Source organism: Xylaria bambusicola, assembly GCF_022495145.1.
Source record: "Xylaria bambusicola strain CBS 139988 unplaced genomic scaffold F5B22scaffold_82, whole genome shotgun sequence".
NCBI classification, from domain to species: Eukaryota; Fungi; Ascomycota; class Sordariomycetes; order Xylariales; family Xylariaceae; genus Xylaria; species Xylaria bambusicola.
The window spans coordinates 1-25,327 of record NW_025953635.1 but is presented as its reverse complement, the minus strand read 5'-3'; the positions used below and the strand labels follow the sequence as shown (position 1 = coordinate 25,327).

The 25,327-nt window shown below is 48.7% G+C and overlaps 4 protein-coding genes across 4 annotated transcripts; 1 reads left to right on the top strand and 3 right to left on the bottom strand.

Annotated features, from left to right (window-relative positions):
- Positions 1 to 1,036: 1,036 nt before the first annotated feature.
- On the bottom strand, positions 1,037 to 2,646 carry F5B22DRAFT_552193 (uncharacterized protein). Its single transcript, XM_047972972.1, has 2 exons — positions 2,529 to 2,646; positions 1,037 to 2,315 (listed from the first exon to the last, which is right to left on the bottom strand). Exon 2 carries the CDS (start codon positions 2,206 to 2,208, stop codon positions 1,087 to 1,089), a length of 1,122 nt encoding a protein of 373 aa, XP_047825240.1. The 5' UTR covers positions 2,209 to 2,315; positions 2,529 to 2,646; the 3' UTR covers positions 1,037 to 1,086.
- Positions 2,647 to 7,282: 4,636 nt separating this feature from the next.
- F5B22DRAFT_652133 (AIG2-like family-domain-containing protein) lies at positions 7,283 to 8,077 on the bottom strand (the record flags this gene model as incomplete). The annotated part of the gene is made up of 4 exons (XM_047979562.1): positions 7,283 to 7,673; positions 7,798 to 7,910; positions 7,966 to 7,973; positions 8,035 to 8,077. 4 exons carry the CDS (start codon positions 8,075 to 8,077, stop codon positions 7,283 to 7,285), a joined length of 555 nt encoding a protein of 184 aa, XP_047825239.1.
- A 706-nt stretch (positions 8,078 to 8,783) lies between these two features.
- F5B22DRAFT_552124 (FAT domain-containing protein) lies at positions 8,784 to 21,369 on the top strand. The gene is made up of 4 exons (XM_047972971.1): positions 8,784 to 9,288; positions 9,398 to 9,555; positions 9,607 to 20,274; positions 20,329 to 21,369. Exons 1-4 carry the CDS (start codon positions 9,234 to 9,236, stop codon positions 21,013 to 21,015), a joined length of 11,568 nt encoding a protein of 3,855 aa, XP_047825238.1. The 5' UTR covers positions 8,784 to 9,233; the 3' UTR covers positions 21,016 to 21,369.
- Positions 21,370 to 21,526: 157 nt separating this feature from the next.
- On the bottom strand, positions 21,527 to 24,958 carry F5B22DRAFT_629393 (tRNA synthetases class I-domain-containing protein). Its single transcript, XM_047976474.1, has 2 exons — positions 23,088 to 24,958; positions 21,527 to 22,981 (listed from the first exon to the last, which is right to left on the bottom strand). Exons 1-2 carry the CDS (start codon positions 24,943 to 24,945, stop codon positions 21,645 to 21,647), a joined length of 3,195 nt encoding a protein of 1,064 aa, XP_047825237.1. The 5' UTR covers positions 24,946 to 24,958; the 3' UTR covers positions 21,527 to 21,644.
- Between the last annotated feature and the right edge of the window lie 369 nt (positions 24,959 to 25,327).

Genomic DNA, 25,327 nt, shown 5'->3' with positions numbered 1-25,327 from the left:
GCGGGGGGGCGGGGCCCCGGGGGGGGGGGGGGGGGGCGGGGGGCGGCCGCGCGCGGGCCCCCCCCCCCCCCCCGCCTTCATTGACCCTAATGAATTACATATGTAATCTACTAATGAACCAACGGCATTGCATTATCGCGTTTCCCGTTTGTCCGGCTGGTGGTTTCGGCCGGTTGGGATTCAAAGGCTTGAAAGTGGGACGGCAGCATTGAATGAAAAAAACATTGGTCAAAACATCTATCGGCAGTGCTCCTGTGTATCTTAATCGTCAATATTCATTTATATATACCCACTTTTAGCGACTAGTCATAGAGCTTGGGGACACACATACGTCTACTTCATTGTAGAGCAAATAAATGCATGCATGCATGTTGAGTACTACCTCACTCGTTTCATAATGTGACGCTGACTCCTGGATTGAGTTGGCAGATGGCAAGTATTGATGGAGGGCGTTGTGAAGATTTGCGATGGGAACTACCCTTTTGGTCTTATGAGCTCCTTTATCGGGATTTGACGATCGGTTAACTACTCCCTCCTGCATAGTACAGCATTTCTGTTTTCTTTTCCCCCTTGATTTCTAGTTTACAGTGAGTTGGATATACATTGCTTGGCTAAAAAGTTAAAAGGGATAACTGGACTGAGCAATCTTGAAAGGGTACATAGGATGTCGTTCTGTTAAGTTGATGCTAAGCTAGCAGCTTAATGATCCGTGGCAGCACTGGTAGTGCATCGTAATAAACAAGTTACGTTCGATTAACAGTTAATGACAGAAATCCTACTTGATTGAATTAAGTCACATGTGCAAAGAGGTATGATTTTTTTTATGGTGGATGTGAATCCAACAAATTGATTTTTTTTTTGTCTAAAAGAACGTGGCGAAATATACGAGAGCGAGATTGGGTTTCGCGCTCGGGTCTCATAAGCAGTCAAATGTGTATCTCAACAACAACGCCGAAAATGCTAAAGCCCCAACCAAACCCTCCCTAATCCGTGAAACTGAAAGATATGATACAAGAAATTCTCTAAACGTCCCGAGAAAGTTTTAATTTTCATGAAAGGCTGTGGGGAAGTGCTTTTACTCAAAGCTTAAGCACGGAAGGCACGAACACGCCGTCCGGCGGCGATCATACCCAAATCCATGCTCTGGCCAGGTGTGCACTTGGTACCAGCGGCCATGGGCATCACTGCGGACCACTGGCCAGAGGCGCACTGCTGGTATTTTGATCCGTCAATGCAGTTCCACATTCCCTCGGTTGAGCAGGCTGAGCCAGCTGAGCCGGAGCTTGAGCCGGAGCCGGAGCCGGGGTTAGCAGTGGGTGTAGCAGAGGCAGAGGCAGCAGCGGTCGTCGTGGTAGCAGCAGCAGCAGTCGTTGTGGCGACGGGGGTGCTAGTGGGGGTGTCAGGGCCGGTTGTCAAGAAGACACCGCCACCGTTACCGCCTGCGGGAGTGCTGGTAGGAGAAGCGGCGGGGCTAGATGAAGCAGGAGTGTCAGAGCCAGAGTCCGAACCGGCCTGGTCGCCCTCCTTGCATCCATCGTTGTCGCAAGTAGCAACTCCGTACTGGCCAATGTTGTTCTCGGGCGAGGCACCGGCCTTCATGAACTTGTAGTCAACACCCTCGGGGGTCTTAGGGTGCGAGCCAATGTTCAAGACGACCATGTCGGGGAGGGCATCGAAGTTGGCCTTGTCGCCGCCCGAGCCAGTAAGTTCAAGTGGCCCACAGTTCATGTACATCTCTCGGTTTCCGATTCTGTTGAACCAGGTCCAGCCGATCGAGCCCTTCCCAGCGGGAATATCGGAGGGCACTTGGAAAGTGTACTTGCCAGCGCCGTCACCATTAGGATTCTCGGGCAGATTTCCTGCCACACCCTTGGCAGGGCAACCACCCTCGATAGAGTGGATGACCTTCCACACGGAATCCTTGGTAGGCGGGTTGTCATAGGTCATGACAACCTGGCAAGAGCCACCACCATGTACAGCCGAGCCCTTGAAGGCAAGCTGCTGAGAAGAACCAAGCTCGTAGGTGTTGACGGTGCCACCAGTAGCGGTGTAGACGTCATTGAACTTGCAGGGGAAATCTGATCCGCTGGCGTCAAGAGGACTGTTGTTCAGTTTCTCAGGGTCAAAGGGGGAGGGGCTCGTCATGATCATGTGACCGTTGACGGCGGCCAAGATGGCGGCAGAAATGGTAGTCTTTGCGAAAAACATTTTGAATGATTGAGATAACTCGTTCCAGACGATTTGAATCTCTAGTCAAGAAATGAAGTAGTTGGTGTGCTGTGTAGCAGAGTAATCGGGCAAAGAATCCTGATTCACTTTGGATTTTGTCAGCTGGGCGCTCACTTATATACTGGGAGGCGAATTGTTCTTTGCTGGAGTTTACAAAGGGCGGCAGTCGGCTGAGAGGTCCCGAAGGGGCTCGACTTATATCGACCCAGGTGGCTCGGTAGTAACTCGAACAAGCCCTTCGAAGACAGCACAACAAAGAAGATGAGGGGAAGAGTAAAGCAAGCAAAAAGATCACGAACCTATCGAAGGCTTTGTTGTTTTTTCAAGGCAACAAAGTACTAAGCGAGGACAGGAAGGTTTGTCACGGGAAGTTTTCTTGAGCTCGACTCAAAAAGGAAGGTTGCTCCAGGCGAGTTGGATAAAGAAATTCAAGGCCTAGCCTATGAAAATGAAGGACTGTCGCAAAGACTTGTCGTTGAGACTGCTGTATGGGTTGATGAGGAAACAAACAATCTGAAAGCGAGGGCGACCCAAGGTCTTATATAGAGCCAAGGGCAGGAGAACTGGACGGGTGGAAAGCACTGGTCGTCTGCACAGGTCTGCACAGGTCTAGCCGGCAGAAGCTAGTCATGTCGACTGGTAATGGAGCAAACACGACTAAGTGCTGCAGGAACAAGACTCTTCCCGTCGATGATTGGACGTAGTCGAACATGGCGCCCTCCCGGAGCAGTGACAGACAAGATCCACAGGGGACCTTGCAGCTGGATGCAGATCATAGGGAGACACACATCTCAGCATATTTTAGCATATTTTAGCATCTTAGCGGGGACGGTAGAGCGATTCGCGTTCAGCCCCGGGCCATTGTGGTGCGAGTAGTTTCATGGATGGCCCGGTGGCTGATGGGCGGGCGTGAGCGGGACGTGGCCGGCGGGGGCAAGAGCCGGGGAGAATCGCATGGGAACGAATTGATAGGCTCACCTAACGTTTCTTTTCGAAATATGTGTGTGGCGTGTGGCCGGATAGGGACCCTCCACATTATGGCCACTGACTTTAGTCCGCCTAGTCTGGGTGATCCCTGACAGGCTCGACAGGAAACCGACGGAGACGAGGGAATCTGAACAGAAACAAAAATTCAAGGGGGGCAAACGAATTGTGTGAGTGGTTCCCTGGCCAGACCGCATTGTCTTGTATGTATCTGATTCCTACCTAAGAAAGTTGTCCAGTTTACAACGACTCAGACTCAAAATTCAGACCATTCAGACCCCACCAACAGAGGTTGTTACTAAGTGGTGCGGTGCCATATTCCAACCACCGACTTATCATCATCCCACTAGAGACAGAGAAAGAACCAAGGGGAAAGAAAAGACTCATACACTACTCAGCGCTAGATCCATTGGAGAGACATGGCAGAAGAAAGCCTCGGGTCGAGCCAAGGCTCGTATGCGATTCGACCTCCCAGTCTATAATTCGCACGTAATCAGGTCACATATATCGGATATTTTTCTCTCCAAGGCATGGAGATTTCCGGATTAGGAAACCAGGGTGGCTTTTGACTCTGTGCGATAGGTAGGCCTCCCGAAACCCAGGAACCCCGGCCCTCAATCTACAATACATTGCGGTCGCGTACGCAATATTCCCTTCGCACATTCTGGGCTCACAGATCGTCACGAACAGATCTGCCGAGCGGCGGTGATGGCAAGTCAGGGTCGGCGACTTTCACGAAGTCGGTTGCATTGCATTGTGTTTCGTGCAGTGCCCTATCAGGAGTCTGCAAACTGCAGACATACTGAAGAGATCAAATGCAACCAAAACCCAAGCCAGCCCCTGCCTCGCTAAATGGCGGTTAGGGAGCCAAGAGCTGGCTGATGATCGTGCGTATCCTTTACCATCTCGTCAACTCTTGACGGCCTGCGCATCTTGGTCAGATCAGAATCTTAGGCAGATCCTCAGACGAGCAGAATAGGGGTTGGGCCCTGGGCTGTTCAGAGGCTGTCGAGAGGCTGTCGAGAGGCCGTTGGACGTTTAGGGTGCAGACTCTTCACAGCCTATGAAGGGTGCAGCGCCCTTGAGTTGCGGGAGAATGCCATGCGCTCATAGGCGAAAAGCCAGAAGCGAAGTCTCTTGGGAGCCGCTTAGTGTCAGCAAACTCCAACCACTCACGGCGCCTAGAGGCTGGATAGAGCAGGGATCAGTCCATCGTCTCGTGGAGTTCGCGCTGGCGATCTCCGCCTATCGACGCTTTTAGTGGCTGCATACCCCCCTATCTGCCCCTCTCGCCCCCCTGTATAGCTGACATCAGAGCAAAAAACTTTGGTGAGTTTACTTAAGTAAGTACTTACCTAGTGCAAGCCCGCCTGTGTGTAGCGTGGCAGCCGGGGCAGACAGCAGACAGCACAGCGCACTAGATGGCTGAGATGACCTAAGTGAATGCCCCTAACATACAGTACCTACATATGTACCTTAGTACACACAAGTTGAGACAGTCGACAGTGAGACTTCCCATACCTAGTGCTTCTCCCTCTAGGTAGGTAATAAAATACATAGGTAAGTGGGTACCTAAAGTTTCCCTTAGCATCACCATTCTATTGGCACTAACATGTGTCGGTTGCCCTCTTTTTACCGTCGACTTCAGTGGAGAGAAAGCCAACCGACCAAATCACAGCTCCCCATCTCTAAGTACTTAATGAGTATGTACCCCAGCTGATTATGAAACAGCCTTCGTTTCAAACTGTTAGTGTCCCTGGATCTTCCCCTAGGTAGCTGCCCTAGCCTTCGTCTTCTTCTGCCTTAGTCATTACAGACCATACATAACCATACATAATAGAATACCTAGTACATGCACTACCTAATGTAGCACATGTGAATCATAGTACCTAGGTAGAACAAGGACTCACATGCTATAGTACTATTATAACTGATCGATAATACCAATGCCTGCAGTTACTACCTATAGTATGTGTACCTAGGTAGGTAGGTGGTTATAGTTTAGTCAGGGGGAGACACGGGAGACACGAGAACTTGAACAGCTCTGAACAGCTCGAAAATGCTTGTCGGCCGATCTCCGAAAGCTTATACGAACAAGGGCATATCCTTCATCCCAGGATAGCTGATGGATTGACCTATTAACCCTTAACTCCATCCGATGTTCGTAAGTATGTACTGACTCTCTTCCCACCTACCTAGTTCACGCAATCAATCAATCAATCAATCAATCATCTGATCCCGTCCGTTTCCTGTGTGGATTTCGCTGCTGCGTTTCCCCAGCTTTTAGACTTTAGCCCTTCCACCCCGTGCCATGACTCTGTAGCAGACTGTAGCATGCATCTTGAGTCGTAGCAGTCATGTGCGTGACAAGTCGCGATTAAATGAGGTAGACACCATGGCCCGTGGTAGCCACTCACACGCTCCTCATCTCTTGTCAAATCCCTTATTCCCGTTTGCTGCTTGCCCGAGTTGTTGGTGCTGCTCATGACTGACAATTTTCGTCATGGAATTGTCTAAACGGTTGACGGCAGCATGTTTGACTCGACTCTACCGTGTATACGGCTCATAGCATGTTTCCTTAACATCATGACACACATTCTAGAATCAACTCGAACCGGTCATGAAAGAATTTGCTGACGACGATGCATGTGGCGAATTCGCCTACGTGGCTATGACCTGATGAAACAGAATATTCGGATCCACCAGAGAATATGATTCTACTACTTACTTACTATGTATGTATTCATCTCGCCTCACGGACCTTGAAGCTTTTGCAGCGTACTCATAAGCTAAGCGAATGCGGTTTGCTACCAGGTAATTGACCGTGGCCATTTACAAGCCACGGCGGCTGGGAGGGCGTAGTTGTTACATACCTAACCAGTCGTTTCCTAACCTATCTCCGTACAGTTGGCCTCGGTGAGCGCTCTTAGCCATCCTCAGTCACTCACCTACCCACCTAGTTATCAACCCATAATCCGTAACGATAACATGATAACACGATAACTTTGGCACTTGACTGAAGGCGCCTTATTGCTCATTTACCGACGCTCTCAGCTGTGGAATTATCAAGTGTAAGAAATCAACTATATTATCCCGGGTGGTACCTCCATATAGGCCACTCATCGGCGGCCTGGCGGAGACCCGCCTCACATGATGTTCCTTCCTGTCACATTCCGCAGGCTAACAGCAGCTGTTTCGGTGCAATTACATATGCTCCAATCGTGTTCGTCATATACTCTATGTCCGCGTACACTCAGGACACTAATATCATGGATGTTTCATGTATGATTGAAACAGAAACGCAGCATTATTGCGGCATCAGTGTGAGCGCCGGACGCACACAGCGAATTGTCATCCGGTTGGTCTGTAGCTTTTAAACATGGGTAAGATCATATGAAAATCATATGCAAATCATATGCCATCTGATAATGTCTATGAGCCGGTAAGGTGGCCGTTGCGACACTCACTCTATGTGCTGTGCGGATTCTTGGGTCTGGATTGACCGGAGAAACATCAGTAGCACTTGTGGTTTCATGACACCGCGGCTTTCCTAGCCGTAGCCAGAATTCAAGCTATTCTATCGGTCTGGCCATCTAGGGATATCAGACTATGGCTTGAGATAGATGACTACTTCATCCAAGGCAGAGCCATGCATGAATCCTTGGTAGACTGCACCATCTTAGACCGAATCGCTATGTCCAAGTCGCTCACAGCGATGTATTGAGGCCCTAGATTCAGCTAATTTTCCGAGGGTTTGAGTTAATAGCCCATGGTGATATTTTAGACTAGCTAGGTTCTTGAATAAGACAGCATTTCTAGCTTCTGTTGATTTATCCGGCTCGTCCAATTACAAAGGCATGAATAACCACTTCTTCAAAGAATATATCTCTGCGGGATCACAGACACTAAATAAATCGATATGAGAAACAGCCCCTCGTTGCGCGGTCTCAGTGAAGTCCTGGGTACATGGCCCTCTAACCATCCTATAATCTAACTTGGTGTCTCCTACTCAGCAATGTTAGGCAGGTATGTACAATAAGAAAGCGATATATATGTATATCGGGTAGCCTCACTCACAGATAGCTGCTGTCTTTTCATCACTGTCGACAGTCTGCGGCGCGAAATGATCGCTGCCGTCAAAACCGTAGTCTTCCCTTGTCCATTTCTTCATCTTTTGGGTACGGAACTCTTCGAAATCCCACTCGCGGTCTTCTAAGCTGGCGGGGTCGTTGAAAATGTAAATCTCGCACTTGACTTCTTCGCCTTCTACATTCCCATTCCCCTTGTCATCGCCGATTGTGGTCAACAGCCGTGCTTTGACAGTCTTCCGGTCATACTCAGAACCCTCAAATAGGTCTAGATGATACATATTGGCATCGGTTAGGCCAGTTACGTACATCCCTCGAACTTCATGGTCGGGGTCTGGTATCACGCCTGGATAGTCTGCAAATGTGACTCGACTGTCATAATAGGGTCAGTACTGCGATAGCCAGCCACCATAACAGAATACAGCCTCTCAATAGGGCAATCGAGGCGTGTAGCAGTAGCTCGAGGGAGGGCACACTATAGTTACGAAGGACCCACCGGCGGCAGTGTCCATGAAGGATAGCTGGCTGGAACTGATGTAGGCTCTTCAATATGGCAATATCAACCGTGGAAGACCTATAGCACACTGTAAAGAAGACCTCAGGTGCCATCTGGGAGCTTATCAACGGAAACCCTCATGATAGACGTGATAGGGACTTCTCTTACGAGTGTGCCTGAGAAGATCAGTCAGTGGCCCTCGCCAAGGTTCCAAGTCATCTAGCCCGTGAAGCTTACCATAGAAGAAGGCGGCGTGTGTTTTATCGGTTGAGCTCCCCATGATAGGATGACTATGTCCGCTACAAGGCTTGTATATTTGCCTATATTTCGTTTTCTTCTTGATCTACCATCTAGCGCTGAACAGGGGTGGCAATCGTCGGTAGAGCTTGCCTTTGCTTATGCGATCATATACTGCAGTCGGGCAAGCGTACTTATACATATAATTTGAGAGGAAACCGAACTCTACTATTATGAGGTACGCATTGTGTTGATGTAATTCTACCTAATACGTTCCAAGTTCTTTGAGGAGCGAGACACTACATTATCCATTATCTATCATTATCTATTTAGAAGCCACTATGCAGAGAAGCATTTAGATAAGGTATCCACGGTAGGTATCCAATGGCACTCCGCTCTCAGCTCAATGTCCAATGTCTTTGGCATACTATGTATTGCAGGCTCCCCCGCCATACACAATAGCACTTCCAGGTTGAACCTTGGCGACGTCAACCCGGCGCCACGTTGGGGTTTATCTTATCAACGCGTCGCCAATCGATAGCCAGATCGCGGCGAGGTTTCACGAGGTACGTACCTGCGGACGGTGAATGGGACAGGGTGCGGGACAGGGAGCAAGCACGCTAGCGTGGCTGTGGCCAATGAGCGCTCCGTATGGAACGGTGAAACGTGAGGCCTAGCGTTGTATATGTACATACTGGCAGCTGCACCCCCCCAAGACTTGAGGTCTCGGGTCTCCAACTTACAATTGAGCTTTTTGGCCATCGCATTTTATAGCAGTAGCAAGCAGTTACCTGCCTACACACGCCTACCTACCAAGGCGTCTTCCACCATTTTGTCATGACCTTGATCGCAGCCTTCTCCTTCTTTTCGTGATACCCTCTTCATTCAACTAGATCCTTCTTCTTCTTCATCTAATTCTACTGCGACTCCTGCATACGTCTACATCCGAGCCATCCAAGTCTTGCTAGCATCGTAACCATCGCATCTAGTGTACACTAACCAACCCGTCGAGTATCTACGCTTTTGCGCATCGCGAACTTTCACAACCACCACATCACCACCACCACCACCACCGATCCTCTATCTCTGTCGCTGTCCCAACCGTGTTACAGACCCGAAACGGCCAATGAACTGGGCTACCTGGAAACTGGCATGAACATATCCCTGAGGAGTGCTGCACGAGTGCAGGAGCCGTCGTCATGTCGGCAGTGCAGCTTGAGGAGATAGTCAAGAAATTGACTGTTCAGGAAACTGGTGAGTATCTGTCTCTCGCCCAGCGAGCTCTCCACAAAGCTGCAAGCCGATCCAGTGCGCGCATTTAGTGGCGTCGAACGTGCCTGCTAATGATCTCTTGCTGTTAAAGAACCGAAATCCAAATACGAAGCCGCCTGTACGCTGCGGGACAGCCTCGATCACTATACCAATGGACCTATCTACTCCCATTTTCTGTCTCGGATCATGCCCTTGATCATCAATATCCTACGAGGACCTTGCATTTTCCAGAACACATCGTTGGAACAGGTAAGTCGGCCTTTGCAGTGTCTGGTCCACCACGTACTAATGTTAACCCAGAAACTACGACATTGCATTCTCGAGATCCTTCATCGCCTGCCCACCCAACAGACGCCCACAGAGCCCTTTGAGCAATACGCCAAGGAAGTAGTTGATCTCTTGATGATCCTGGTGCGCAATGACAACGAGGAAAATGCTACGCTATGTGTTAAGATCATCTCCGATGTCATGCGGCACCAGCCGAAAGTTCTGCACGACAGAGTCCAGCCATTCCTCACCTTAATCCAAGAGCTTTTTGAGCAAATGGAAAAGGTCGTGCGTGAACAGCTAGACAATACCGCTCTCCCGATCAACGCGACAGGACCACCCTCGACGCCGGGAAGCACACAGACCAACTTCCAGTCGCCTCGGCCTGGGTCTCCAGTTGCGTCCGTGACGGAACTTGGGCAAGATTTACAACAGCAGAGCCGTCCCTTGTTGAAAGGAATGCAGTCCTTCAAGGTCTTATCAGAGTGCCCGATCATTGTCGTCTCGGTTTTCCAGACTTACCGTAGCATCATTCAGCAAAACGTGAAGGCATTTGTACCCTTGATTAAATCAGTACTGTGTCTTCAAGCCAAAGCGCAGGAACAGGCTCATGCCGAGGCCAAAGCGAGGAAAACTTTTTTCACTGGAGTCAGTCCGAGCATAAGGAACCGCGCCGCTTTTGGCGAGTTTATAACAGCTCAAGTCAAGACAATGAGTTTCTTGGCATACTTACTTCGCCAATACTCCAGCCAGCTGGCGGATTTCTTACCAACACTGCCGGAAATAGTTGTGCGTTTGCTCAAGGACTGCCCAAGAGAGAAATCCGCAGCGCGTAAAGAGCTGTTGGTTGCAATTCGCCATATCATCAACTTCAACTTTCGTAAGATATTCTTACCAAAGATTGATGAGCTACTTGAAGAAAAGACTTTAATCGGCGATGGATTGACTGTATATGATACCATGCGACCGTTGGCATACAGCATGTTAGCTGACTTGATTCACCACGTCCGCGACTCGCTTACACCGGACCATATACGGAAGACTGTTGAAGTGTATACTAAAAATTTGCAAGACAATTTTCCAGGCACAAGCTTCCAGACTATGAGTGCCAAGCTCTTACTGAACATGGCTGAATGTATTGCTAAGCTTCCGAATAAAGTTGATGCTCGACATTATCTCTTGATGATTCTCAACGCAATTGGAGATAAGTTTGCTGCGATGAACAGGCAGTATCCAAATGCTGTCAAGCTATCTAAGCTTTATGCACAGCAGGCTGCGGACCCTACGCCTGAAACGTACTTGGCAGACGGCGAACGCCCTGAGTGGGATGAGATTGATATTTTTACTGCAATGCCGATCAAGACGTCGAATCCCCGTGAGAGAAATGCGGACCCTGTGGCAGATAATAAGTTCTTATTCAAGAATTTGATGAATGGGCTTAAGAATACCTTCTATCAGCTCAAAGCCTGCAATACCTCTGTAATAGTTGACTCGCACAATGCCCCTGCGCACTGGCAAGATGTCTCATATGGCTTTACTGCCGAGGAAGTGAAGGTTATTGTCAAGCTTCTTCGCGAGGGCGCTTATGTTTTTCGATACTACGAAATTGAGAAGCCAACTGCAGAGACCCAGTATGCCTCTGCAGTTGAGTATATGGCTAACTTCTATATGGTATCGTCTAGCAAAGAAGAGAAAGACCTTCTAGAGACATTCGCCACCGTTTTTCACTGCATTGACCCTGCGACATTCCACGAAGTGTTTCAACAAGAGATACCTCATCTTTATGAGATGATCTTTGAGCATACAGCTCTCCTGCATATTCCTCAATTCTTCCTTGCCAGTGAGGCAACGTCCCCAAGTTTTTGCGGAATGTTGTTAAAATTCCTCATGGGTAGAATCGATGATGTGGGATCTGCGGATGTCAAGAAATCCTCAATCTTGCTACGCCTCTTCAAGCTAGCGTTCATGGCGGTTACACTCTTTGCTACACAGAACGAGCAAGTGCTTCTGCCCCACGTTGTTGATATCGTGACGAAGTCAATTGAGTTGTCAACAAAGGCGGAAGAGCCCATGAATTACTTTCTGCTACTCCGCTCACTTTTTAGAAGTATTGGGGGTGGAAAATTTGAGCATCTTTACAAGCAGATCCTGCCTTTACTCGAAATGCTGCTCGATGTTCTTAACAATTTGCTCATGGCTGCTCGCAAGCAGGCAGAGCGGGATCTCTATGTTGAACTCTGCCTTACAGTTCCTGCCCGTTTAAGCAACCTGCTGCCTCACCTCAGCTTCTTAATGCGACCCTTAGTTGTTGCTCTTAGGGCTGGAACTGATTTAGTTGGTCAAGGGCTACGAACTCTAGAACTATGTGTTGATAACCTTACGGCAGACTATCTAGACCCTATAATGGCACCTGTCATTGAAGATCTAATGAATGCGCTGTTCGAACACTTGAAACCGCACCCGTACAGCCATTTTCACGCCCACACAACAATGAGGATCCTCGGCAAGCTGGGAGGTCGAAATAGAAAATTCATGACGGAGGCTCTTCCGGTAAATTATCAGCGATATGCTGACGATCCGTCGAGCTTCGACATGCGACTCATTGGGTCTAAAAAGGACAGAGCTTTCTCAGCTGGACTTGGCATCGATTTCGCGATTCACAAGCTTACGGAAATGCCGAAGCCATCCAAATTGAACACTGTGAAACAGGATGGTTTTTACAAGAAGCAAGCACTTCAACTTATCAAGGCTCAGATCAAGTTGCGTATTGGCGTAGACCATCTACCTGAAGACCTCCCACGGCTTGTCCGTCTTCAGATGCAAGACCTTTATGCTAAAACGCCACCAACCGCTGATTTTGCTATCTTCGAGACGTCGATCAAGGATCGTTCTGTTGTGAAGAAAAATGAGGAAGATATCATAATGAAACGACTCATCAAAGCCATTATGTTTGCTGAATCCCTTCCCGAATTCCGCGAAGAGGCAGATGTATTTTTGATGAATATCTGTCGGCATTTTACAATTCTGGAAATTGGTCGTGCTCTGATCGATTTCAAGAAAGATCACAGTCCATTCAATCCCGAAGCTGGCGAGGGCCCTCTTTTCATTGATGCTCGCGTTCTCGCAGACGCTATTGTCGAATCACTAGCTTCTGAACTTCCAGAGGTTCGAGACGCCGCATTTCGAGCTATACGGGCAGTCTATGACTCCACTGTGACGATCATTGGAAGCCAAAACCATATTGGACGTTTGCCCTTTTTCTATCACCTCAGCAAAACCTTCTGCCATGCGTGTTTTGAAGAAGAGTGGTATACCAAGGCCGGCGGTACACTTGGTATCAAATATCTTTTAGACCAAGTCGAACTCGGGGAGTCCTGGCTTTTGGCGAAGCATTTGGAGCTTATCAGGGCACTCATGTACGTCATTAAAGATATGCCGCAGGATTTACCAGAGAAAACCCGAAGTTCCGCGCAAGTCACCCTCGAAGTTCTCCTACGTCGAATCACCAAGAACGCTAAAAAGGAAGACGCATTGCCTGCTCAACCACCTCAACCCCCTCAACCTTCTCAGCCTGCACCTCGAACAATCCGATTAGCACAGCTTTGCATGTTCTTCAATGACGAGCTCTCGCACATGAATAAGCATGTTCGAGGCACAGCTCGGAGCTCGCTTGAAATTATCGCATCTGCGACCAAGTCGGAAATTTGGGAGTTGGTAGAGCCCCATAAGGATCGCCTATTGTCGCCAATATATGCTAAACCACTGCGAGCCTTGCCCTTTGCGACTCAGATAGGCTATATCGATGCTATTGCATACTATATGAGTCTCAAGAGCAATTTCGTGTCCTTTGACGAACATCTTAACCGCTTATTGATGGAATCCCTAGCACTTGCTGATGCTAATGATGAGTCTTTGGCTGGTAAGCCGGCTGAGTTCCGGACACATGAATCAATTGTAAACCTCCGGGTAGCTTGTATCAAGATTCTGAGCAAGGCAATGGGGTTTGAGGACTTCCAGAAAGGCCAGAACAATCCCACTAGGACGAGAGTAGTATCGGTGTTTTTCAAATGTCTTTACTCAGAGTCGAAACCCACCATTGAAGCTGCTAATGATGCTATCAAAGCGGTTCTATTACAGACTAATAAACTGCCTAAAGATCTACTTCAACAAGGTCTTCGGCCTGTCTTGGCTAACTTACAAGATCCGAAAAGACTAAGTACTCATGGATTAGACAACCTGGCAAGGCTCTTACGGTTGTTGACGACATATTTCAAAGTAGAAATCGGCGCCAGGCTGTTGGAGCATATCAAGGTCCTTGCAGAACCCAATTTTCTGCAGCAGATCTCGTTCACTTTCTTCGAGCAGAACACCCCGATGAAGGTCATTGCTGCAGTTTTCAATATCTTTCACTTATTACCCCCGGCCGCTGAGCAGTTCAAGGAGCGACTCATTGACACGTGTCTTGAGCTGGAAGAAAAGCTACGACGCACTCACCACAGCCCTTTTCGCCCTCCATTGTACAAGTTTCTGAACCGCTATCCCACTGAAGTCTGGGACTTTCTAAGTGGGAAGATAGAGGATTTCAAGTACGGCCGATTCCTTGCCCAAGTACTGTCGCACCCGGATAGCAAGCCACTTCGCGATCATGCTACTGCTAATCTCGAGCCTCTGATATCTGCTTGTAATCAGATATGGAATGGCCCTAGGGATAGTAAATATGTGGCAGCCATTAATACAATCAATATTCTCAACTCACTGAGTCAATTCGAAGACACGCAAGGCTGGATGGAGCAAAAAGATACAATCAACCTTTTGAAGCTGATCGGGAAAGACCTGGAGCGTCACCTTTGCGCAAACGATCTCCCTCCAAGTCTTCGTTTACCCGCTGACCAAGCTTCGGAACAGTTGATGAATATCTTCACGAAGGCACTATCGTTGAGGCCTAGAGACCTCGATCCTCTGTTCAGTTTGATCGAGTCCATCACTGCAGAAGAGTTACGGGCGGCTCCGTCCGTCTCTGCATATCTTTACAACCATGTAATATGCAGTGATTCAATTGAATTCTGGAAGTCAATCATTATGCGCTGTCTCGACATATATGCGGGCAAGAATGTAAGTCAGAAGACAAAATGTTTTCTCCTCCGCAACATTGTGAATCCAATCGTGGCTATGGATGTCATGCGAAATTGGAATCCTTCGAGCCCGCCTCGCCCTCAGAGGCTCATGGATAGATCGATAATAGAGTCTATTAACATGAAAATCTGGAAAGTCAACCTCGGAGACCCTCAAGAGGATCTTGCCCTACCAGGAATCGACCATACAAGGATGGAAGTCTTACAGTTATCAGCCATGCTCGTCAAATACCATTACGCCATACTCCAGGACGCCAGGAAGGATATTATAAAATTCGGCTGGACATATATTCGGCTGGACGACGTCATAAACAAGCATGCCGCCTATGTGGTCATAGGATATTTCATTGCACACTATGAGACTCCGCCTAAAATAGTGACCCAAGTCTACTACTCTTTGCTGAGAACGAATCAGAATGAAGGCCGTGCTCTCGTTACTCAAGCGCTAGAGCTCATGGCCCCTGTACTTCCCAAACGATGCAACTCAGTTCCTGGAGATCGCAATGCCGTATGGGCCATGGCGCCGCGACGCATCCTGGCTGAAGAAGGTCAGAATGCTCAGCAAATGACCAACATCTTTCACTTTCTCGTCAGACATCCAGATCTTTTCTACGAGTCTAGAGACAAATTTGCTCTTCTGATAATCACCTCACTTCGAAAGGTTTCTTCACTACAATCGTCTTCCAACGAGAGCAAAAAGCTTGCTTTAAATATGATGTGGCTGATCTGGGAATGGGAACAAAAACGAATTGGAGGAAAATCTGACGCAGTCCCCAGAGCCTTTTCAGAATCCCCAAACTCCAAGAAACGAAAATTGGATAGCGATTTGTCCATATCGTCCCCTCCGACAGCTCGACAAACTGCTCCTGTGGAGAGAGCTGAGTTTCAAATTCCGGAAGGCTTTCGGCTCAAAATGATCAAATATCTGATTGAGTTCATTGCTCAACTGAATGAGAGGTATAAGCTTCCTTCTGCAAAGCCGAGAGATCTTGCCGCGCCCGGATATATTCTATCTTCACAGTCTACAGAACTTTGTATGAAGGCTATGTCGCTGCTCTACAACCTACTTCAACCTCAGTGTTGGGGAGAGCTGGACGTTGATTTATTCCCTACCATCACGGAGGTGGTTTTGGCAAGTGAAAGGACAGCCAAGATTCTGAATGCCGATCCTAATGATAAGGACAACTATGATGAGAAGTTTATCACGAATATTATAAACACGTTGCAAGTGGTACGCATTATTCTCTGTTCCAAGACAGACGAATGGATTTTGAGAAGTATGCCCTCCATTCAGAAAGTTCTTGAGAAATGCTTAAAGTCGGAGAATCCTGAAATTCAGGACTGTCTGCATTTCGCTGACAAAGAATATGATGGTGGACGCGATATCAAGTCTATAGTACAGCGAATATTAGATGCTGTACCGGAGGATGTTCCCATGGAAGACGCTGATGCGGAAGGCGAATCCGAGGCACCTACATCTGAAATCATCACCTTCTTGTCTGCTTTTGCGACGGAAACGATGGCCAATTCTCAGTATGGTGCCGGCGTGAATATCCTATGGTCATTAGGGCGTCGTAAACCAACTATGATTGACCAGCATATACCGGCATTAATGAAAGCCTTACAGACAAAACTCGCTAGAGACCATGTCCAGCATTGGACTTCTGTCTCATCACACCAGACACCCCCGAATGCAATTCGGTCTCAAGAGCACAGCTCGCAGAATGGAGAGCTGACTTCTTACGAACTCAAGGTCCAAACGGATCTCATGATCAGGGCAATTGAGGTCACGGCGATGCGTATGGAAAGCCTAGCTGATAATCGCAGGCCGTTCCTCAGTGTTTTAGCCACACTCGTCGAAAAGTCACAAGACAACGCCCTCTGCGAAAAGATTCTCGAAATGGTTGAAGGATGGGTATTCCGAGCTGAGGGCACCTGGCCTACACTGAAAGAGAAAACGGCCGTACTTCATAAGATGCTCTCATTCGAACACCGAAGTGATCCCGCCATGTTAGCTAAATTCCTTGACCTAGTGATCAGGATCTACGAGGACCCTAAAGTCGCGCGGACGGAGCTTACAGTGCGCATGGAGCATGCATTCCTGATAGGAACACGTGCCCAAGATGTTGAGATGCGCAATCGATTTATGTCTATTTTCGATAAAAGTCTATCAAAAACTGCAACAGCTCGTCTATCATATGTGATCACTTCACAAAACTGGGACACCTTGGCAGACTCTTTCTGGCTAGCCCAAGCGAATCAGCTCCTTCTTGGAGCCGTCGAGATGAATGCCAATATTCAGCTCCACCACGAGGATTTCCGAACACTGCCCGCTTCGCTGGTGTTTGGTATTTATGCTAAAGATACTCGTGAGCCCCGAACCATGATGGATGATAAGTATGAAACATTCATGGCCAACCATCGAAGATTTGTTTCCGAGCTTGGTGAAGTCAAATTACGAGATATTATAGAACCAATCTCACAGCTCCAGCATGTTGATAGCAATTTGGGCCATGAATTGTGGGTTGCCTTGTTCCCAATGTTCTGGGCTACCACTGTGCGTGAGGACAAGAGCGATATCGAGAAAGGCCTAGTCGTATTGATTTCTAAAGACTATCATTCTCGTCAGATGGACAGGCGTCCAAATGTTGTTCAGACCCTGTTGACGGGTGCGGCCAAATCATGGCCGGAATGCAAAATCCCTCCGCACATTCTCAAATTTGGAGCCAAAACCTATGATGCTTGGTATACCGCCATGGTTCAGCTGGAAAAGTCGGCCATCAAGCCGGAGATCGACTCTACTACTGTCAGGGAAAGCACCCTTGATGCTCTTGTTGAGTTGTACTCTAATCTCAAAGAAGATGACTTGTTCTACGGGACATGGCGCAGACGATGCCAATTCGTAGAGACCAATGCCGCATTGTCTTATGAACAGAACGGAATGTGGGACAAGGCTCAGAAAATGTATGAAGCCGCCCAAATCAAAGCTCGCACAGGTGTGATCCCATTTTCGCAAGGCGAATATATGCTCTGGGAGGATCACTGGGTCTTGTGTGCACAAAAACTCCAACAATGGGAGATTTTGCAGGACTTTGCCAAGCATGAAAATTTGCAAGATCTTCTCCTCGAATGTGCTTGGAGAAACATTGAGATGTGGCAAAACCAGGAACACCGTGAAAGCTTGGATATGCTTATCAAAGGCGTTATGGACGCCCCCACCTCTCGTCGGACATTCTTCCAAGGTTTCATGTCTCTGCTCAAGTTCCACAACAAGCAAGAGACAGGCCAAGACTTCAATCGTGTCTGTGACGAAGCGATTCAGCTAGCAATTCGGAAGTGGCATCAACTTCCCAAGCGCCTAACCGCTGCACATATTCCGATGTTACATAATTTCCAGCAGCTCGTGGAACTTCACGATGCTAGTCTCATCTGTCAAAGTCTCGCAAATACCAACCAGAGCAATCTTGACGTAAAGTCTGGTGAACTAAAACTTCTGCTGGGGGCCTGGCGGGACCGTCTGCCGAACACTTGGGATGACATTACTGACTGGCAGGATCTGGTCACTTGGCGGCAGCACATTTTTGGCCTAATCAACAACACTTATCTACAGTTATTGCCCGCGCAGGGTCAGAATGCCAACGGAGCCTCGTTCGCATACCGCGGCTACCACGAGACAGCGTGGATAATCAATAGGTTTGCGCATGTTGCTCGAAAACACAACCTTGCTGAAGTCTGTATAAACCAGCTCAGTCGCATTTATACTCTTCCTAATATTGAAATTCAAGAAGCATTCCTCAAGCTGCGGGAACAGGCGAGGTGTCATTATGAAAACCCCGACGAGCTCTCAAGCGGTCTTGATGTGATCAATAACACCAACTTGAATTACTTCAATAACCAGCAGAAGGCTGAATTCTATACTCTCAAGGGCATGTTTCTCGAGAAGCTTGGGCAACACACTGACGCTGATGGCGCATATGGGACTGCATTGTATTACGACATTAGCAAAGCCAAGGCTTGGGCTGAATGGGGCTACTTCAACGATCGGAAGTTTAAGGCAGATCCCTCAGACACTGTTTCTGCCCGGCAAGCTGTGTGCTCGTATCTTCAGGCTATTGGCAGTTACAAAAGCAGCAAAGCTAGGAAGCTAATCGCACGTATTATGTGGCTGCTGAGCTTGGACGATTCTAATGGCACAATAGCGTCGGGTTTTGACGATCATAAGGGAGAAACGCCCGTCTGGTATTGGATTACTTTCATTCCACAGTTATTGACCGGCCTAGGCCACAAGGAGTCACCAAAAGTCCACGGGATACTGTTGAAGATCGCCAAAGCCTACCCTCAGTCTCTGTACTTCCAACTGCGGACCAACCGGGAAGATATGATAATGATCAAGAAAAGCCAGGAGGCCAAGGAGAAAGCGCGGCAACGCGCTCAATCGGCGGCGGCGAATAAAAAGCCTGGCAGCTCCCCATCCCAGACCAAACAGGAAGTTCCTCAACCCAAATCAGAATCATCATCCCGGCCACAAACATCAGGTGGTGATGGTAGTGTGCAGCCCAAGACAGAGCAGGCTGAAGCCAATGCACCTAGCAATAACAGTGCGCCGCCAGCGCCTACTGGCGACCAGCAAGCACAACAGGCCAAAGATGGGGCTGGTCAAAAGAAGCCGCCTTGGGAGCTAACTGAGGAGATTATGTCAGTTCTTAAGACAGCCTTCCCACTTCTCGCCCTCTCAATGGAAACTATGGTTGATCAGATACAAAAGTATTTCAAATGTCCGCCCGATGAGGACGCATACCGACTCATAGTCGCCCTTCTCAATGATGGTCTGGCTTATGTTAGCCGTATGCCCGCTTCCTACGCGAAAGATGTCAAACTGCCATCTGCGACGGAAACTAATATCACACGATTTGCCGAGACGATTCTCCCAGCCCACATCAAGAAGTCATTTGAAGCAGATTTCGTGACAGTCAAACCCACAATGTATGAGTACATCCATAAACTGCGAAAATGGCGTGATAAGTTTGAGGCGAAGCTCGATCTCAGGAATCCAACTACTTACTTGGAGACCTTCTCCCGACACCTCAGTGAATTCCGCTATCTCAAATTTGATGATGTCGAAGTTCCAGGACAGTACTTACAGCATAAGGACAAGAATCAAGACTTCATCCGCATCGATCGATTTCTACCCAATGTAGACCTTGTAAGGGTCATAGGCGGGTCCCATCGTCGACTGAAAATCCGTGGTCATGATGGAAGTATACATCCTTTCGCTATACAGCATCCTGCTGCTCGGCACTGCCGCCGTGAAGAAAGAATACTGCAGCTCTTCCGACACTTGAACCAAACTCTAGCTAAGAAAAAGGAGAGTCGTCGGCGTGACCTGCAATTCACGGTCCCCCTAATGATTCCACTAGCGCCTCATATCAGGATTGTGCAAGAAGACACTTCATACATCACTTTGCAAGGTGTCTATGAAGACCATTGCCGCCGTAATGGCATGCTGAAAGACGAACCGGTAATGTTTACGATGGAAAAGTTGAGGGGGCTCAATGAGCCTAAGGGATCTGTAAGTTTCCCTTCATAACCACCCCCACGTTCACTAGTTAACCCTTATGTTCAGAAGCAGCCTGATCAATCCACGACAGCTCGTCTTGAAGTTTTCACTGCAATTCAAGAGAAGTGGGTGCCTCACACCGTCGCGCTAGAGTATTTCCAGTCCATCTACCCAGAGTACTCAGACTTTTGGCTGTTCCGCCGGCGATTCTCGTATCAGTTATCCGCACTCACTTTCATGACGTACATCCTTTACATGACGATACGCTATCCGTCCAAAATGAACATTGCACGGGGCTCCGGGAAGATCTGGGGCTCCGAGCTCATGTCGTGCATGGCGGTCGGCAAACCTTTCTTCCACAACCCTGAACCTGTCCCGTTCCGTCTCTCTCCTAACCTTCAAACCCTGATGGGTCCGTTGGCTACTGAAGGCATCTTCAGCTGCTCGATCATGGCGATTGCTCGTTGTCTCACTGAGCCAGAGTTTGAACTCGAACATGCGTTGACGCTGCTTGTGCGGGATGAGGTCATCTTTTGGTTTACCAGCAGCCATCGTGCCATCCACCTCAATGAAACCCAGTTGCGCGAGACTGTCCAGACCAATTGTGATATGGTTGTCAAACGTGCGCTCAGCTTGGCGCAGCCTCCCGTTGGAAGTCTTCCAGCTAATCAGACAGTCATCGACCTCATAGCTAGAGCCGTGAACCCGATGAATTTGGCTCAGTGCGATGCTCTCTGGATGCCATATCTATAGTCTCTAATTACTTTCTATTTTTATTTCCTTCCTCTTTTCGGCGGTTATTATCCTTGTCATGGCATCACTTGTATGTGTAGGATGCAATGGCGTCTGGAGGTGCGTTCATGCGCGGCGTTTTTGACTGGTATTGGCACTCGGGGATGGCGAAAGGAATTCTAGATGAGAAACAGGTGTCATAAGAAGTGTTAAGGAGAAAAAGCTGTTGTCATGGCAGCCGGCAGGAAGACTCCCCTTGTATAATAAATAATACGCGGATTGCAGCTTATGAAATCTTTGTCCTTTAGAGTCCGAAATACGTTACAAGTTTTACGACATATGTAGAACTTATCACAAATGCTTTACAATATACTACTACTGTGATTCTGTGATTCTGTAGTGAAGTTGTTGCTTACTCTTGTTTCTCGTATTGTTCTGGAATGACTGCCGACGCTAGGAAAGTGGGCAAGTATTTTGTCAGGTTCGGCATCGGCAATTAGGTTTACAAAGACAACAATATGGAACGCGATAATTCATGTAAGAAGCCTGCTTTTTTATTTTATCAACTCGAGCCAATTGAGAAACTCTAAACTCTAGACTCTCCCAGATTACAGGAGATTAAGAAGAATAGAACTCGCGGTCTATCTAAATCAAGCCTTCAGCTTCAATTTCTCGAATTCCTCGATCGTCCTCTCGTAGTTATTGACGGCAGTATTTGCCTCCTCCAGCTTAGATTTTTCAGCGGTCTGAACAACCTCGCTGCTCTTGTCAAACCCGTCACGGGCAATCAACTCCTTCTGTTTCTTGACGACAACCTGTTTCTTCTGCAGTTTGACCTGTACCTTTTTGATGGCAGCATCTACATCCGAGATGGCGTCGGCAACTTGGAGGAAGAGATGGATACTGTTCGTCAGAACGAACACGGCACAGCCGGTAGGCACAGCATCTTCGGGACCAAGAAGCGATAGGTCAGAGAGGACTTTGCCGCAGAGTGTCTTGATAGAAGTCATCTGAGGTGCGATGCTAGCATTTGAGGTGGCATCGACAGCTTTCACAAAGGCAACACCACCAGTCTTGACGTTATACTCAGCAGCTAGTGATCGTATGGCCCGTGTGCATTGCAAACTGAGCTCGTAGGACTCAGCTTCGGCAGGAAAGTAAAGGCTGTCATCGGATGTTGGGAACGGCGCCACCATGATAGACTCTGGTACAGAGGCTGCGTTCTCATATGGTGCCCGCGGCAGACGTTGCCAAAGTTCTTCAGTAATAAAAGGCATGAACGGGTGAAGAAGTCTGAGCGCGACATCTAAGGCCCGATGGAGAGTTTGCTGCACGCTGTCCTGCTCACTCGCGGTCCCTGAGGTCAACAGACTCTTACTGTGCTCGATGAAGACGTCGCACAACTCATCGTAGAAGAATTTGTGAGCAATTTGAGTTGACTTTGAGAATTCTCTGGCTGCTAAAGCCGCATTGAGGTCTCTAACAGCGGAGTTCATGCAATGGAGAATCCACTTTTCTGGTGTTGAAAGGCTGACAACATCAAGATTGGCAACAGGCTTGAAGTTTTCGGGTAGGCGACCCATAACGTATTTGCTTGCCTGCCATATCTTATTACAGAAGCGTCGGTAAGCTGCCATAACCTTGATATCGAAGTTAATATCACCGCCGCCAGTAGTATATGAGAGAAGAGTAAATCTCAAAGCGTCGGCACCACATTCGGGAATCCCACCGGGGAAGGCCGTCTTTTGGTATTTGGTGGCTCTGGCAATCTCAGTCTCCTTGAGATTCCCGACGAGGAGTTTCGCATGGAGAGCATTGAGATCAATTCCATTGATGATATCTAGAGGATCGATGACATTACCGAGCGACTTGCTCATCTTTCTGCCTTCGATATCGCGGACCAAGCTGTGGCAGTAGACCTCTCTGAAAGGTACCTCACCCGTGAGCTTCAAACTCAGCATGATCATACGTGCAACCCAAAAGAACACTGTACCACCAGTTAGTCTGCTATTATCCAGAGAACTTGGCCAGGTTTGTAACAACAAGAATATTGATCTTTTTATAGTGATCTTTTCGCAAGTGATAAAACTTACAAATATCCCAGCCCGTCTCGAGCAAGCTATTGGGGAAAAATTGTTCGAGATCAGGAGTTTTTGCCGGCCATCCAAGAATAGCCATTGGCCATAGTCCTGAACTAACCCAGGTGTCGAGACAGTCAGGATCTTGCTCCAGAGTGAATTGCTTCCCGGGAAATGCAGATGCCGCTTTGGCTTGGGCCTCGTCTGGTGTTCGTCCCACGATCCAGTGAGCCTCATCATCCTCGACGGATGCGTCTTGGCCTTCAAGTACAACACGATACGCAGGAATTCGATGACCCCACCAAAGCTGGCGCGAGATACACCAATCATTAATGCCCGAAAGCCATCGCTTATATGATTTCTCAGCACTTTCAGGCAATATTTTGATCTTCCCCTCTTCTACTACCTTCAAGCCTTCGGCTGCCATATCCGCCATCTTAACCCACCACTGTTTTTTCATTAGAGGCTCTATGACATCGCGAGTCTTTTCACACAATGGTATCGTCATTGCGTGCGACTCTTTCTTCACAAAGAGGCCTAGCTTAGTTAATTCTTCAACGATTTGATACCGGACATCGAATCTTTTTTGGCCCTGGAAAGTGGGACCAACGTTTTCATTCATTGTACCGTCCCCATTCAAGATGTTGATGAAGTCCAACCCATGGCGTTTTCCCAGCTGGTAATCATTGTAATCATGCGCAGGGGTAAGTTTTACGGCACCAGTTCCAAGTTCTGGGTCGACATATTCGTCCGCAACGATTTTGAGGAGGCGGTCGGTGAAGGGATGGCGCGCATATTTGCCGACAAGATGAGAATAACGTTTATCGTCGGGATGAACAGCAATACCAGTATCACCTAGCATGGTTTCAGGTCTAGTCGTGGCAACTTCAACGAAGAGATCGGTGCCATCGATGGGATATTTGAAATAGGTCATCTCGCCGAAGGCAACCTTTCTTTCATAGCCTGGCACGTCGAGCAGGGTACGGCCAGGAATCTCCTTGTTGTCGACCTCGAGCGAGCTCAGGGCGGTTTGTAGGTTCGTACACCAGTTGACTAGACGATCCGATCGATAAATAAGACCTTCATCATGTAGAGTGCAGAAAGCCTGCATGGTAGCACGAGTGCAGTTCTCATCCATGGTAAAGGCTTCGCGTGACCAGTCCATGGAGCCGCCCATCAGTCGCTGGGCGTTGTTGATACGCTGATGGTATGCATCTTTCCAGTCCCACACCAGCTTGGTAAAGGCTTCGCGGCCAAGCTCGATACGGGTCTTCTTCTCCTTTTTCCAGAGCATCTTCTCGACGACAGACTGTGTACTGATACCGGCATGGTCACAGCCGGGAACCCATAGAGTGGGAACGCCACGCATTCGATTCCACCGGACCAGAGTGTCCTGTATTGTGTTGGCAAGGGCATGGCCGCAGTGCAGATCACCGGTGACGTTCGGAGGGGGCAAGGGTATGACGAAGGAGTTAGACGAGTCGGCGGGGGCAGCGTTCGGCTGAGACTGGGGCTTGAAGAAGCCAGACTTCTCCCACCACTGGTACCATGACGACTCGACGGCGCTGGGACTGTAGGCGCTGAAGTGGGCGTGTTCGAAGGATTGCAGGACCTTCTTCTCACCAGGGGTCGTGGGGTCGGAGAAGGGATCGAGGGTGGACGAGGATGGCGGGGCTTTGGCAGCGGCGCCCTTGCCGGGCTTCTGCGGTGCCGGGGCAGGGGCGGAGGCGGAGGTTGATGCCGGTGCGGCGGCCATTCTCAAGCGGTGATGTAGGCGTAGTCTTCTCACTGGCAATATCGGTCTCGAATAGCGCCCCAAGACCAACATTGATTGTGGAAGGGAAAAGACTGCTGTCGAGGACAAGCGAGACATGAGTCACAGCGCCTGATTGCATGAAAACCCCAAGGCGCGCAGAAGGGTGGGGTGCCACTGTGCCGGCGACGGAAGCTGCCAGCCCACGCCAGCCAGAGCCAGCCAGAGCCAGCCAGATTCTGCCAGAGGCCGAACAGGAACTACAGGTGCCGCGCCCCACTCCGCCGCAGAGACCACCCGCTACATATGTACTTACATGTACTCTGTACACAGCGCCTCAGCAATAAGATCATACCTTTAATCTACATCAGTTAACATAATATTAGGTAGGCAAGTAGGTAGGTACATACCTAGCAGGCCGGGGGGGGTTATTCGTAAGGGTTACTGCAAGGGTTACTGGCGTAGTACCCCTTTCTGCAAGTGTGACGGGTGGAATATGCTG

What these genes read in the sequence shown, in the direction of transcription:
- F5B22DRAFT_552193 (XM_047972972.1), bottom strand. Translation starts at nt 2,208, where the DNA reads ATGTTTTTCGCAAAGACTACCATTTCTGCCGCCATCTTGGCCGCCGTC.
- F5B22DRAFT_552124 (XM_047972971.1), top strand. Translation starts at nt 9,234, where the DNA reads ATGTCGGCAGTGCAGCTTGAGGAGATAGTCAAGAAATTGACTGTTCAG. An exon ending in ATTGACTGTTCAGGAAACTG is followed by an intron (nt 9,289 to 9,397) that starts GTGAGTATCTGT and finishes TTGCTGTTAAAG; the next exon opens with AACCGAAATCCAAATACGAA. An exon ending in TCAATGAGCCTAAGGGATCT is followed by an intron (nt 20,275 to 20,328) that starts GTAAGTTTCCCT and finishes CCTTATGTTCAG; the next exon opens with AAGCAGCCTGATCAATCCAC.
- F5B22DRAFT_629393 (XM_047976474.1), bottom strand. Translation starts at nt 24,945, where the DNA reads ATGTCTCGCTTGTCCTCGACAGCAGTCTTTTCCCTTCCACAATCAATG. An exon ending in CGAGACGGGCTGGGATATTT is followed by an intron (nt 22,982 to 23,087) that starts GTAAGTTTTATC and finishes CTGGTGGTACAG; the next exon opens with TGTTCTTTTGGGTTGCACGT.